General features: G+C 39.8%; 2 protein-coding genes across 2 annotated transcripts; one reads left to right on the top strand and one right to left on the bottom strand.

Moving 5' to 3' along the window:
• The first annotated feature begins 2,133 nt into the window (after window positions 1–2,133).
• Window positions 2,134–3,115, top strand: LOC133252102 (olfactory receptor 2C3). Its single transcript, XM_061424824.1, has one exon. The coding sequence runs from the start codon at window positions 2,156–2,158 to the stop codon at window positions 3,113–3,115; it is 960 nt and encodes a 319-aa protein (XP_061280808.1). The 5' UTR covers window positions 2,134–2,155.
• A 5,333-nt stretch (window positions 3,116–8,448) lies between these two features.
• LOC133252101 (putative olfactory receptor 2W6) lies at window positions 8,449–9,456 on the bottom strand. The gene has a single exon (XM_061424823.1). The coding sequence runs from the start codon at window positions 9,400–9,402 to the stop codon at window positions 8,449–8,451; it is 954 nt and encodes a 317-aa protein (XP_061280807.1). The 5' UTR covers window positions 9,403–9,456.
• Between the last annotated feature and the right edge of the window lie 4,462 nt (window positions 9,457–13,918).

The raw sequence follows: 13,918 nt of genomic DNA, 5'->3' as shown, positions 1-13,918 counted from the left end.
TAGGGATACTTAAGCCCATGAGAGACAATGCAGTCTTCAGTTTAGCCTTTTACTTTTCTATGCACTCATCAGTTCATCTGAGGTGACTCTTTATACGGCTCAATTACTTTACTGTGTCATGAATCAATTGCACAGCACTATCCTCATTCACCTCTTCTCTCCCACATCCACATTATGAAACCACTCTTTATGCTTACTGAATTTGGAGGGGTGCAGAATCCTCTTCCTGGTGCTTTCTCAGAGGCTCAGTACTGCTCTGGTGTACTATATGTAAGCAGATGATTTTCTCAGCATTCTAGCTCAGTAAAATCCAAGTATAAGTTCTGTGCCTGAATTTTGGGAAAGGCATGAAGCTCCCTGAGCCCCATTTCTACAAATGCATGGGGAAATTCTACATGTATTATAAAACACTGTAAACATACATGTGTTGAATTTATTTTGCTTGGTCAACTTCCAGTTATAGAGATGGATAAGTTTCCCTCCCTGGAATTTTTAAAGCATTGATAGCTGAGTTTATAGCTGCTCAGATCCTCACACTTGAATGAACTCTAATTATAATGCACTTATTTTTCCTCTCAAAAACCAGGGGAGAAAAATTTCATGTGTTTGTAAACAAAAGTTCCAGAACTTTTCAGAGATACCTGAAGCAAAGTGCTTGTCTGTTTCCCTTTAAGAGGGCTTCTGACTTCACACATTGTCCGTGCTCAGTTCTGGTTTGTTTTATTCAACATTTTTAAGAGGAAGGCATAGTCTGGGTCAGCTGCGCATGACTTTGATGGCTTTAAGTGTTCCTTCTTGACAGAACTGCTTGAGGTTGCATTTTCATGTCCCTCTGCTGCTGCTGCCGCTGCTAAGTCACTCACTTCAATCGTGTCCGACTCTGTGCGACCCCATAGACGGCAGCCCACCGAGCTCCTCTGTCCACAGGATTCTCCAGGCAAGAATACTGGAGTGGGTTGCCATTTCCTTTTCCAATGCACGCATGCTAAGTCGCTTCAGTCGTGTCCGACTCTATGCGACCCTATGGACAGCAGCCCATCAAGCTCCTCTGTCCACAGGATTCTCCAGGCAAGAATACTGGAGTGGGTTGCCATTTCCTTCTCCATCACGTCCCTCAACTATACCTTTATTTTACCTTCTGTGCTTCAGACACTGAGTTAGCACTGGGAACTCAAAAATAAAGTAACAGAAAGCCCTATGTCCATGGAATTTGTTGAGGCAGGTAATAGACACAATAAATTAGAATAGAATATTTGTTCTATGACGATAAGTACTATGGACAAAAAAATTAAGCAGGAAAGGGGATAAGGGAGATGGGAGAGAGCTGTTATTTTCTATTTTAAAAACACAGTGAGGGAAACCTTCAGTAAAAGATGACTTTTTAAAACCAACCTTAAGGAAGAGAGGAATATGAGCATGTGGCTACCTTGGAGGAAAACCACTGCAAGCCTTTTTCTATGATAAGAAAGCAGTGGACCGATTATGACCATATTACATTTTAACATAATCTTCTGGATACTGTGTTGAGGATACTTTGAAAGGAAGTAACAGGGAAGCAGGAAGACAAGCTAGGATGTTACAGCAACAGTTCAGGTGGTAAATGATAACAGCAAACGTCAAGGTAGAAGCAGCAGAAGTGGTGAGAAGTGATGACAAGCTGGCTATATTTAATAATAAGACAAAAATTTGCCAATGTTTGTGAGATTTGACAGAAGGAGAAATGTCAAGATGAACTCATGTGGCTACTAACTGAGTCGGGAAGTAGCACAGGCTCAATTTTAATATCTGTGCTGTGTCTCATCACATGAAATGCCATCCTCCACCCAATGAAAACCTTATCTCTAAAAATTTAGGTTGATTCCAAATCTGTTACTACAAGTAATATTTCAATAAAAACTCAGTGCAAAGAATTATGCATGCATCCATTTTTCCCCAGGATATGCATATTTCCATGTCACTTGGCACACACTCCAAACTGACCTTCAAGAAGGTGATGGACCATTACCCATGAAACAGTTGATCAGATGCTTTCAGGAACAAAGGATATAAATTTATGTTTAAAGTTTGCTAACTAATATAATCATTATATGCCTCATACCCTGTGCCCCCCACTCATTTGCAGGTGACTTGTTTGCCCTACATTTAGCTGTATGTGATGATGGAAATAGCCAATGTAAGTTTTCCAGAAGTTTTTATTCTGCTGGGCTTCTCTGAACAACCCTCTCTAGAACCCATCCTTTTTATCTTTGTCTTGGGGATTTATGTGATGTCTGTCTTGGGTAATGGCATCATCATTATGGTCTCCTGCATGGATGTGCATCTCCACACTCCTATGTACTTTTTTCTTGTCAACCTTTCCTTCCTGGACATTAGCTTCACCACAAGCATCGTCCCACAACTCCTGGTCAACCTCTGGGGACCACAGAAAACCATAAGCTATGGGGGGTGTGTGATCCAGTTCTATATCTCCCACTGGTTGGGGGCAACTGAATGTGTCCTCCTGGCAGTCATGGCCTACGATCGCTATGCTGCCATCTGCAGGCCACTCCACTACACTGTCATCATGCATCCAAAGCTTTGCTGCAGCCTGGCTTTTGCCTCGTGGCTTGGGGGTCTGACCACCAGCATGGTAGGTTCCACGCTCACCATGCTCCTGCCTCTCTGTGGGAACAATCGCATTGACCACTTTTTCTGTGAGATGCCCCTCATTATGCAACTGGCTTGTGTGGATACCAGCTTCAATGAAGTAGAGATGTACGTGGCCAGCTTTATCTTTGTTGTCTTGCCTCTGGGTCTCATTCTGGTCTCATACAGCCGTATTGCCTGGGCTGTGTTGACGATCAGGTCAGCAGAAGGGTGGAGAAAGGCATTCAATACCTGCTCGTCCCATGTGGCAGTAGTGGCTCTGTTTTACGGGAGCATCATTTTCATGTATCTCCAGCCTGCCAAGAGAAACTCTCATGAGGAAGGTAAGCTTGTGGCCCTCTTCTACACTGTGGTCACCCCAATGCTGAACCCCCTGATTTACACGCTAAGGAACAAGACTGTGAAGAAGGCACTTAGGCACACTGTATTACAGAATTGTGGTTCTGGAGGGACACGAAGTGATATTTAGAAACTCATCACTTGTGAGGAGGAAGCTGGTTTAAAGGGATCAAAGTTATTTTTTTAAAAATGAGGGAACAAGAAATAAATGATTCAGAGGGGCAGAATATTGGGGACGTCATCTCTGTACAAAATTTCTTGAGTTCAAATTAGGTGACCAGTTGAGTTGGATGTACTCATACTGTTTTCAGGCCAAGATAAAGATAAAGTATTTTCTGTTTTCATTTTTTGTTCATAATTATATTGTTTGGTTGTTTCTATAGTTTTATATGTATATGTATGCTGGTTATGGTATTGTAAATTGTTTATGTAGGTACATATGTTAATTGTTATATTATTTTGTTAATATTTTATAGAATGTCTGCAATTAAGGGTGGCTAATTTGTGTGAAGTCCTTTGCCTTTCCCCCCAATATTTGTAGTGACTCAGTGATGTAGATATTATTGACCTCGTAGCAGTTAGATAATTACAAAGTGACTCAATGGACATGAGTTTGAGCAAATTCTGGAAGACAGTGAAGGACAGGGAAGCCTGGCATGCTGCAGTCCATGGGGATGCAAAAAGCAGGACACAACTGAGCCACTGATCAACAACAAATCAAGATTTTTAGGCTGATATATAAGTCTAGCATATTTATCCATAGTTATCTCTGCCATTTTTCTTATAATCCCCTGTGGTGTAATAAGAAATAGATAGATTTTTCTTATCCTGAGTCTTGGCACTGAGCTTCTAGGACCCTTGGAATTTTCTGAGTGATATCAGTGAGAAGAACGACTTCTGTTATTCATAACAAGTCCGTTTCAACCATACCTGAGTTTATGACAATGAAATAACTCAACCTAGAGTCCTTGGATAGCTTCAGGATGGAGTCTGGGTGTCAGAGGAACCAACCATATGATTAGAAGGCTGGAACTTTCAGCCCCACATCCAACCTCTGGGGAGGGGGAGTAGCTAGAAAATAAGGCACCAATGGTCAGTTTTTACTTAATCAATCATGCCTATGCAATGGACCTATATAAAAACCTTAAACACTGGGATTTGGAAAGCTCCAGGATGGTGAATAAATCTATGTGGCAAGAAGGTAGTGAACCCCAAACTTTGCAGAAACTCCTTTGCTCAGGACTCATCCCATGTACCTCTTCATTTATATTCTATATAATAAACCAGTACACTTAATGTTCCCTGAGTTCTGTAAGTCATTCTAGGAAATCACTTAACCTGACCAAAGGATGGGTCCTGGCAGTCTATGATTATAGTCAGTTGGTGGTTTGTGGCAATCTAGAACTTGCAACTGACTTTTGAACTGGGGCCAGGCAGGGGGTAGGGATCTTGTGCAGGACTTTGCTCTTAAATCAGTGGGATCTGGTGTTAAATTCAGGTGTACTTAGTGTCAGAATTAAATTGAATTATCAGATATACAGCTGGTCTTTGGAGAGTTTGAATATTGGTTATTGATGTGGAATAATCTCACACATTTGGTGCCAGAAATGTTGTGAGCAAAAAGCAATTCATACTGCTTCAGGAGGAGGAATATAAAGATGCAAATGTCTCAAGAGTAGAACTTTTAGCTGGATTTCCAGCCAATTAGAGATTTCATCAGTAACATACTATACAGATTCATCTCTAATTACAGAAATATCAACTTTCCTACTCAGCTCTATGCCTTCAGTTTACAAGAAATATAACGTTACTTTCTCATTCAGTAGAATATGTTTACTTTCTTTTTTCATATGTCCAATCATGCATTTATTCATTCCTAAAATGAGATCTTTAAATGAGATCTATTCCTGGAGGTTAGGATAACTAGCACTGTGTAGTGCTGCTCTAAAAAGATGATTCAAGTTCACAGAGCAATCACAGTATTTGTTGATTTAAAACTCAAAACAGCGTTGGAAAGTTAATAATATTGACATTTTTGTGATGAAAAATTCTGTGTCATCATAATACAGAACAATTTCTGTATACATATAACTACTTAAAAGCCATTAAGTACATTTTGGTAAAATACAGAGGTTTTAATATCTATCTCCTATAGGTAGATTCTGTTTGCTAGCTTTGTGAAGTTGCATTTGCTAGAATATATATTAGAGAAAGCTGTGTTCACTAAAAATCAAACTATGGTTTTCATAAATCATTGAAAATGCGTGCAACCTTATCCTAATTGATTTTTATTGATCTTGATATACTTTACACTTCAGCTATATTTTTTTTAATGGGTACATTAGAAGTGCTTATCAGGCTGTTTTTGTTTTTGTTTTCCAGAAAAAAAATGGATATAATTTTGAATGATTAATTACTATTCTATATGATTTATTTCAATATAGCATAAAATCTTATTCTAAGACTGTTGTTTATCTAGAGTGAAGTGAGTAAGTGAAAGTCACTCAATGGTGTCTGACTCTTGGTGACCCCATGGACTATACAGTCCATGGAATTCTCCAGGCCAGAATACTGGAGTGGGTAGCCTTTCCCTTCTCCAAAGGACCTTCCCAACCCAGGGATCCACCCAGGTCTCCTGCATTGCCCATTGGAAGCCCAAGAATACTGGAGTGGGTAGCCTATCACTTCTCCAGCGGATCTTCTCAACCCAGGAATTGAACCAGGGTCTCCTGCATTGCAGGTAGATTCTTTACCAACTGAGCCATCAGGGAAGCCCTGTTGTTTATACAGGCCCACACTAAATGCATTTGATGTACCAAAAGCTACGAAGAGATGGTATACAAAGCCTGGGAGATACAAGTATAAATGTATCAAAACTATCAATAGACAAAACAGTGAAAAAAATTCAGAGACTTTATGAGACACAAAGAAAGAAAAATGGTAACAAACTTCCTTTTACTTGGAGAAATCAAAAAATAAAAATAGTACTGTAGACGTAGGCTCACTTGTCCTCTTTATTTTCTGCAGTACCCACAATTTTTTAACTTCTGACAATTCAAAGAGAAAATCTGAGCAAAAAAACAAAAAGGCAAATTTTATCTTGTCTGAAGAAACAGCTATTTGAATATGCAAGGAAAACATGAAATTGGGTATAAACCTAAAGAATTTAGGGTTTGAAAATTACGTAAAGCTTATGCAAAGGTTAACTGAGACATACTTAATTTTATATAAGATTTTTGGAAAGTACTGATAGAGACTGTATTAGTCAGGGTTCTCAGAGAAAGAGAGCTAATAGGATATGTAGAGGTAGGGAGATTTGTAGGTGGTGTTGGAGAAGACTCTTGAGAGTCCCTTGGGCTGCAAGGAGATCCAACCAGTCCATTCTGAAGGAGATCAGCCCTGGGATTTCTTTGGAAGGAATGATGCTAAAGCTGAAACTCCAGTACTTTGGCCACCTCATGAGAAGAGTTGACTCATTGGAAAAGACTGTGATGCTGGGAGGGATTGGGGGCAGGAGAAGGGGACGACAGAGGATGAGATGGCTGGATGGCATCACTGACTCGATGGACGTGAGTCTGAGTGAACTCCGGGAGTTGGTGATGGACAGGGAGGTCTGGCGTGCTGCAATTCATGGGGTCGCAAAGAGTCGGACATGACTGAGCGATTGAACTGAACTGAGCTGAGATAGATATTTAGACAGGGGGTGAGAGAGAAGGAGAGATTATATATCTACATAAGAAAGAGAATTTTAGGAATTGGCTCATGTGGTATAGGCGGCTGGCAAGTTTGAAATCTACAGAGCTAGCTGAAAACCCAAGAAAGAGGTGATGTTGTAACCAGAGTCCAAAGGCAGTTTGGGAGCAGAATTCCCTCTTTCTCTTCCTCTGGTGACCTCTTTCTAAGACCTTCAACTGATCAGATAAGACCTGTTCTATTTTAGGTACTATGACCTAGACAAGTTGACACTTGTTAACACAAGTTAACCATCATAAAGACTAACTAGTTCCTGGAAATAGTTGACATTTTATTATTTTAAAACTTATTCAAAGTTTCTTATTTTCACTTTACACTGTCAAGTCTAAGAAAAAAAATAATGTGAAGCTAACTATGACTTGCCATTAAATCTTGAATCATTTTTACTTCAGAAATGTCAAAAGTGAAAATGCATGAGTTGACAAAACACATCTCTATTTTCATAATTAGTTTCATTGTCAGCATTGTCATCATCATCATCATTTGTCCTGGAAAACTCTTTTATATCAAGCAGTTGTGTTTCCCTTGTTTCCCAGACTCTTCCTGTCCATGTGCTACCACACCACTATTCTCCTTCAATGACCCTCTGTTTTTGAATTATTGAAACTTGTATCCCTAATGGTTTCTCCAGTGGAGATATACGGCTTGCTTAGGAGCTTTTTCCAATAGAGACTCTTTAAGGAGGTGACTTTCAAACTTTTGTGTCCATGGTTCACAGTAAGACACATATTTAACAGACATGCACACTCACACAATTGATTCACCTTACTCTGTGTGATCCTCTAAAATTTTCTAATCTATTTTGTGTTAACTCACTTTTAAATGCTTGTTAAAATTCATTGAATTGATTTCATTATAAGTAAGGAACATGTGACCTAAAATTAAAAAGAAATATTGCTCTAACTGAAACAGCTACAAATTGCTTACACAGGACAGAAGAAGGCAAGCAATGGCCTGAAGAATCAACAGTATCATATCCATGGAGGTCTGAAAAATTCAGAACTAAAAATTCAGAACTATTTCTATATGAAATAGAACAAGTGTACCCCTAAATAGAACAAGTGTGCCCCTAAAAATAAGGAAAAGAAAGGGATGACAGGGAATGAGATGGTTAGATGATATCACCGACTCAATGGACATGAATTTGAGCAAACTCCAAGAGATGGTGAAGGACAGGGAAGCCTGGTGTGCTACAATCCATGGGGTCTCAAAGATGCACATGACTTGGTGACTGAACAACAACAACAAACACAAAATAATGGTCATTCTCTCTCATGTACACACACACACACACACACACACACACGCGCACACATACACGTCCACACACGTATTGTTCTGACACAATGCCTCCTTTCCTGTGTATCTGACCTGAAATTGACATTATAAATCTCTGGAATCAGAGTCACAAGTTAGCTGCAAAGAAACAATTATCTCCCTGTAAAACTCCACTGAGTAGTACATTATCCTTTGTGATTAGCTGGCACATTATCTTTTGTAACTATAATAACTCTGTCATTTTGCAGAAAATAGAGGGTCTGTCCATCTGCAAGCAAGGAAACAAGTTATTGAGTAAAGGGCCCCTGAAAGAGAGAAGACCCTGCTTTATAACATTTCAGCATTATACAAGGAATTGTGCATTGTTATTGTCCTGGAACAGAGCAGTTTTCATGGACGAAAGAACCTCAGGATGAGTACTGCCTGCCTACATCAGTGCCCTCCTGCATCCAACAGGCTGCGATCTTTCCCAAGAACCTTCCACATGGCCCACTTCACATCCTTGTTCCTCAGCGTGTAGATGAAGGGATTCAGAGTGGGAGTCACTAGGCAGTAGAAGAGGGTGAGAAACTTGCCCTGGTCCTGGCTCGCTATATTCCCAGGCTGCATATACATGTAGATGATGCTGCTGTAGAAAAGAGATACCACAACCATGTGGGAGGAGCAGGTGTTAAAGGCCTTTTGCTTCCCGGCTGCAGACTGCATCCGCAGCACCGCAGCTGCAATATAACCGTAGGAGACAAGTATCATTGTGAGAGGCACAAGAACGATGGGAATGGCCAGGAAGAAACCCAAGCCTTCAACCCGACTGGTGTCCACACAGGAGATTCGAATGATAGCTGGCATCTCACACACAAAGTGATTGATGTGGCGGTGACCACACCTCCCCAGGGACATCGTCAGTGGGGACATCAAGATGGAGTTGGCAATCCCACTAAGCCATGCGAAGGCTGCCAGCTGCAGGCACAGCTGTGGGTGCATGATGGCCATGTACTGAAGTGGCTTGCACACAGCCGCAAAGCGGTCGTAGGCCATGATAGAGAGTAGAATGCACTCAATGCCCCCCACAGAGAGAAAGGCAAAGAGCTGGATGACACAACCCACATAGGTGATGGTTTTGTATGGGCCCCAGAGGTTGACCAACATCTGGGGAATGCTGCTGGTTGTGTAGCAGATATCCAGGAGAGACAGGTTGCTGAGGAAGAAGTACATAGGGGTATGCAATTGAGGGTCCACCAGGGAGAGAAAGATGATCGTGGAGTTACCAGCAACAGCCAGAAAGTAAAAGATCATGTTGACAAAAAACAGGACCATCTCCAGCTTCAGCCGGTCAGAGAACCCAAGCAAAAAGAAATCTCCTCCAGAGCTCTCATTGTTTCTCTCCATCACCTTGGCTTGATAAACCTATTTTAATATGTGTTCTATTATCCATACAGAAAAGGTGCATCTTATTTTATCCCCACAATAAGAATGCTTTTTATTTTGCTACCCACACTATTTAAATGGACTGTTTCCAGCTGATTATTGGGAATTGCAGGGCAAGGCATTAAGTAAAGATGCGTGCATGCATGCTAATTCGCTTCAGTTGTGTCCAACTCTTTGTGACCCTATGAACTGTAGCTGGCCACACTTCCTTGTCCATGGGATTCTCCAGGCAAGAATACTGGAGTGGGTTGCCATGCCCTCCTCCAGGGGATCTTCCCGACCCAGGGATCAAACCCACATCTCCTGTGGCTCCTGCATTGCTGGCAGATTCGCTACCGCTGAGCTACTGGGGAAGCCCTTAAACAAAGACATTTGACCGTAAAGGAACGGAAGTTATAACTTTTGCTTCAGTAGCCTCTAATATGGTCAAGTGAGTTAAGTGAATAAATCTTTTAAATCTATATATACTGATATAATCAGAAATAAAGTAATTCGAGGGGTGGCAAGCATACTTTTGTCAGACTCTGCTAACATTGAGCCCATTTCTTGTTTACTAACTCATAAGTTCCCCCTTAAATTTATGGAACAATAGCTTCAATTAATATTATCAGTGCTCATATTTTCATAACTATATGTAAAATCAAATTAAAAAATGTATTTGTGACTGACCATGGGCCAGATACTGCACTGTAAGCTACAAGTATAGATGAGACTCAGACACAGTATCTATTTACAAGATACTCACAATACCAATACATTGTAAGGGAAGTAACAACATGGGGTGGGGGTCAATAGAAGCTTGAAATAAGAAAGCCCCAAATTTACTTGCTTCTGAATTGTTCATGATTTGGTCCAGTCTCTTGAACCAGTGGTTACAGTGACATTATCCATGAGACCAAAAGCAGCTTTGTTTGCGCAAAGGTAAGGGGTTTTATTTGTTTGTTTTGTCCCTGCCAGGAGCATTCACAAAATGGGCAGAAAGATGAGACATGTTCTTGTTTAGAGATACATATTAAAGTATGAAACAGAAATGGTCTAATGTCTAAGAGTTTGTTTCCAAATACTCCAAATGAATAAAAGAAATAGATAAAGGAAAACAAGTGAGAGGTGTTCTGTGCATTTCAGCTCAATATAATACTATGCACAGAGACCAATTAAAACGAAAAATCAGGATAACTGTGCAAGGTTATTTTTGCAGGTTTGTTTCTGACCTGCATTGGTACAGTGAGAGTTAACTGAATGTTTACGTTGTCAAATAGACACCAGTCAAGTGTTTGGCCTGGAAATATAGAACTCTCCTAGGATTTAGAAATTAATGGAAAAAAAATGTCTCCATGTCAACCATTAAATGTTAGCTGTATGGATATAATTTTCTACATCAGCACATTTGGAGTTGACAAGGACCCAGTGGCTAGAGAAACTAGGATACAGTTCAAATGGAGAGTAAATGCTGTGGTCTTCCACAGCTCTGCTGTCCGCATGTGGAGAGTGTTCACTTGTGGTGCAATCAGAAAGGGCTGTAGACTCAGAAAAGCATTATTGTCTGAAATGAATCTATCTGCAAAGAACAATTAGAGTCAGAATTTTAAAAAAAATTAACTTGAAAATTGTAGCAAACCAACCTAAGGGATGGTCTGCTATGAGTGCATCATATCTACAGATCTCCTAGTGAGTATACACACTGAGAGTGAAACTAGGTCAGCACAAATTGCAAGCTTGAAAATCGTAACATGGACAGGACAAAATTTTTTTTCTAGTAGAATCATTAACTGCATTTCAAAAAAAGAAACACTTTGTAAGGAAACTTGTGATTTGTAAACACTGTATATAAAAGAGCAAGATTTCTTTTTCTTTCTTATTTTTGACTGAAGAGTGATGCCCTAAAGACAAGGGCCTTTTAGTTTCTTAATTACTTGAAAACAATCCTTCTCATAAAAACAATATGTGTTTGTTACAGAAAAACAAGAAAGCAAAGACAATTGAAGAAAATAAATTCCATAATCCCATTCACTCATAGACAATTATAGCTAATTATTTCATGTGTATACTTTTTTCCCTACTTTATTATTCCATATTTGTTTAATACATATGTGTATTATATGTATAATCATATATAGTGCAGCTGCTATGGAAAACATATAAAGGATCCTCCAAAACTTAAGAATACAAATTTAATATGATTGAGCAATTCCACTTTTGAGACTATATCCAAAGAAGATGAAAAGAATAACCCTGATGGAGACATATATATATACTGCCACATTATACAAGAATTATTGCAGCATTATTTACAAGAAAAAAGATATAGAAATAACCAAAGTGCCCATCAATGGATGAAAGAATAATGAAGTTGTCAATATTATTCAGTCATAAAACGAGGAAGTCCTACCATTTGTGACAACATGGATGGACCTCAAAGGCACTGGGCTAAGTGAAATAAGTCACAGAGAAAGACATATACTCTATGATCTACTTGCATGGGGAGATAAACAAACACATGCATGGAAAAAGAGATCAGGCTTGTGGTTACCAGAGGTGGAATGTAGTAGGAGACAAAACTGGAAGAAGGTGGTCAAAACATATAAACTTCCACTTACAAAATAAATAATAAGTACTAGGGATATAAGTTTCAACATGAAGACTATAGCTAACACTGCTGTATGATATATAGGTAAGTTGTTAAGAGAATAAATCCTGAGTGTTCTCATCACAAGGAGGTTATTTTTTTCTTTCTTATTTTTTTCTTCCTTTTTTAATTTTAATTGTACCTATATGAGAAAATAGATGTTTGCTGAGCCCATCTTGATAATCAATTCACAGTATATGTAAATCAAACCTGTATGCCTTAGACTTCCCTGGTGGCTCAGATGGTAAAGAGTCTGCCCGCAATGCGGGAGACCCGGGTTCAATCCCTGGGTTGGGAAGATCCTCTGGAGAAGGAAATGGCAGCCCACTCCAGTATTCTTGCCTGGAAAATTCCATGGACTGAGGAGCCATGGGGTCACAAAGAGTCGGACACAACTGAGCGACTTCACTTTCACTTTTCATGCCTTAAAAATGCTGTATGCCTTAAAGTTACACTGTAATATATGTCGAGTATTTCTCAGCAAAACTGGAGGAAGATGAAAATAAAACAGGGTGGGAGAACTAAATGTGGGGAAAAGACCATTGTGACCTCAGAAGAAATATGGTATCTGGAAGGGAGATAATCTACACATTTCCCAGATGACAGCATGCTTCCTAAGAAGGAGCCCCTAGAATTATAAGATATTTGTTATGATGCTTTAGGCACTGGAAATGGAACTGAGCATCTAAGTCACCTGGGGCAATTTACCATATCTTAGAGATCATGGCTGTTTAAAGAGGGTTATTTGAGTGAATTTTAATTCTTTGTAGCTACATTTCCTTCACCAAGGAACAGAATTAATAACACCAGATTTGTGTTTTGTCAGGGCTTTCTGATTTTTATGTTACTTTGCACTGTTATCTAATCATGTAAGTTTTTTGGGAACTATGTTCAAACAGAGACTATTAAATATTGAGAAAATATGACCCAGAGGGATGGTATGGGGAGGGAGGAGGGAGGAGGGTTCAGGATGGGGAACACATGTATACCTGTGGTGGATTCATTTTGATATTTGGCAAAACTAATACAATTATGTAAAGTTTAAAAATAAAATAAAATTAATTTAAAATTAAAAAAAAATATGTAGAAAGCTAGAAAGTTTATTCTGAAAAAATATTCTTTTCTAACCATTCAGTTCAGTTCAGTTCAGTCGCTCAGCCGTGTCAGACTCTGCGACCCCATGAATCGCAGCACGCCAGACCTCCCTGTCCATCACCAACTCCCGGAGTTCACTCAGACCCACATCCGTCGAGTCAGTGATGCCATCCAGCCATCTCATCCTCTGTTGTCCCCTTCTCCTCCTGCCCCCAATCCCTCCCAGCATCAGAGTCTTTTCCAACGAGTCAACTCTTTGCATGAGGTGGCCAAAGTACTGGAGTTTTAGCTTCAGCATCATTCCTTCCAAAGAAATCCCAGGGCTGATCTCCTTCAGAATGGACTGGTTGGATCTCCTTGCAGTCCAAGGGGCTCTCAAGAGTCTTCTCCAACACCACAGTTCAAAAGCATCAATTCTTCAGTGCTCAGCCTTCTTCACAGTCCAACTCTCACATCCATACATGACCACAGGAACAACCATAGCTTTGACTAGACGGACCTTTGTTGGCAAAGTAATGTCTCTGCTTTTGAATATGCTATCTATTTGGTCATAACTTTCCTTCCAAGGAGTAAGTGTCTTTTAATTTCATGGCTGCACTCACCATCTGCAGTGATTTTGGAGCCCAAAAAAATAAATTCTGACACTGTTCCCCCATCTATTTCCCATGAAGTGATGGGACCAGATGCCATGATCTTCATTTTCTGAATGTTGAGCTTTAAGCCAACTTTTTCACTCTCCACTTTCACTTTCATCAA

The sequence above is a fragment of the Bos javanicus genome, chromosome 7 (genome assembly GCF_032452875.1).
Source record: "Bos javanicus breed banteng chromosome 7, ARS-OSU_banteng_1.0, whole genome shotgun sequence".
Taxonomy (NCBI): Eukaryota; Metazoa; Chordata; class Mammalia; order Artiodactyla; family Bovidae; genus Bos; species Bos javanicus.
The sequence above is the reverse complement of the archived record's forward strand: the minus strand, read 5'-3'. Positions and strand labels throughout refer to the sequence as shown.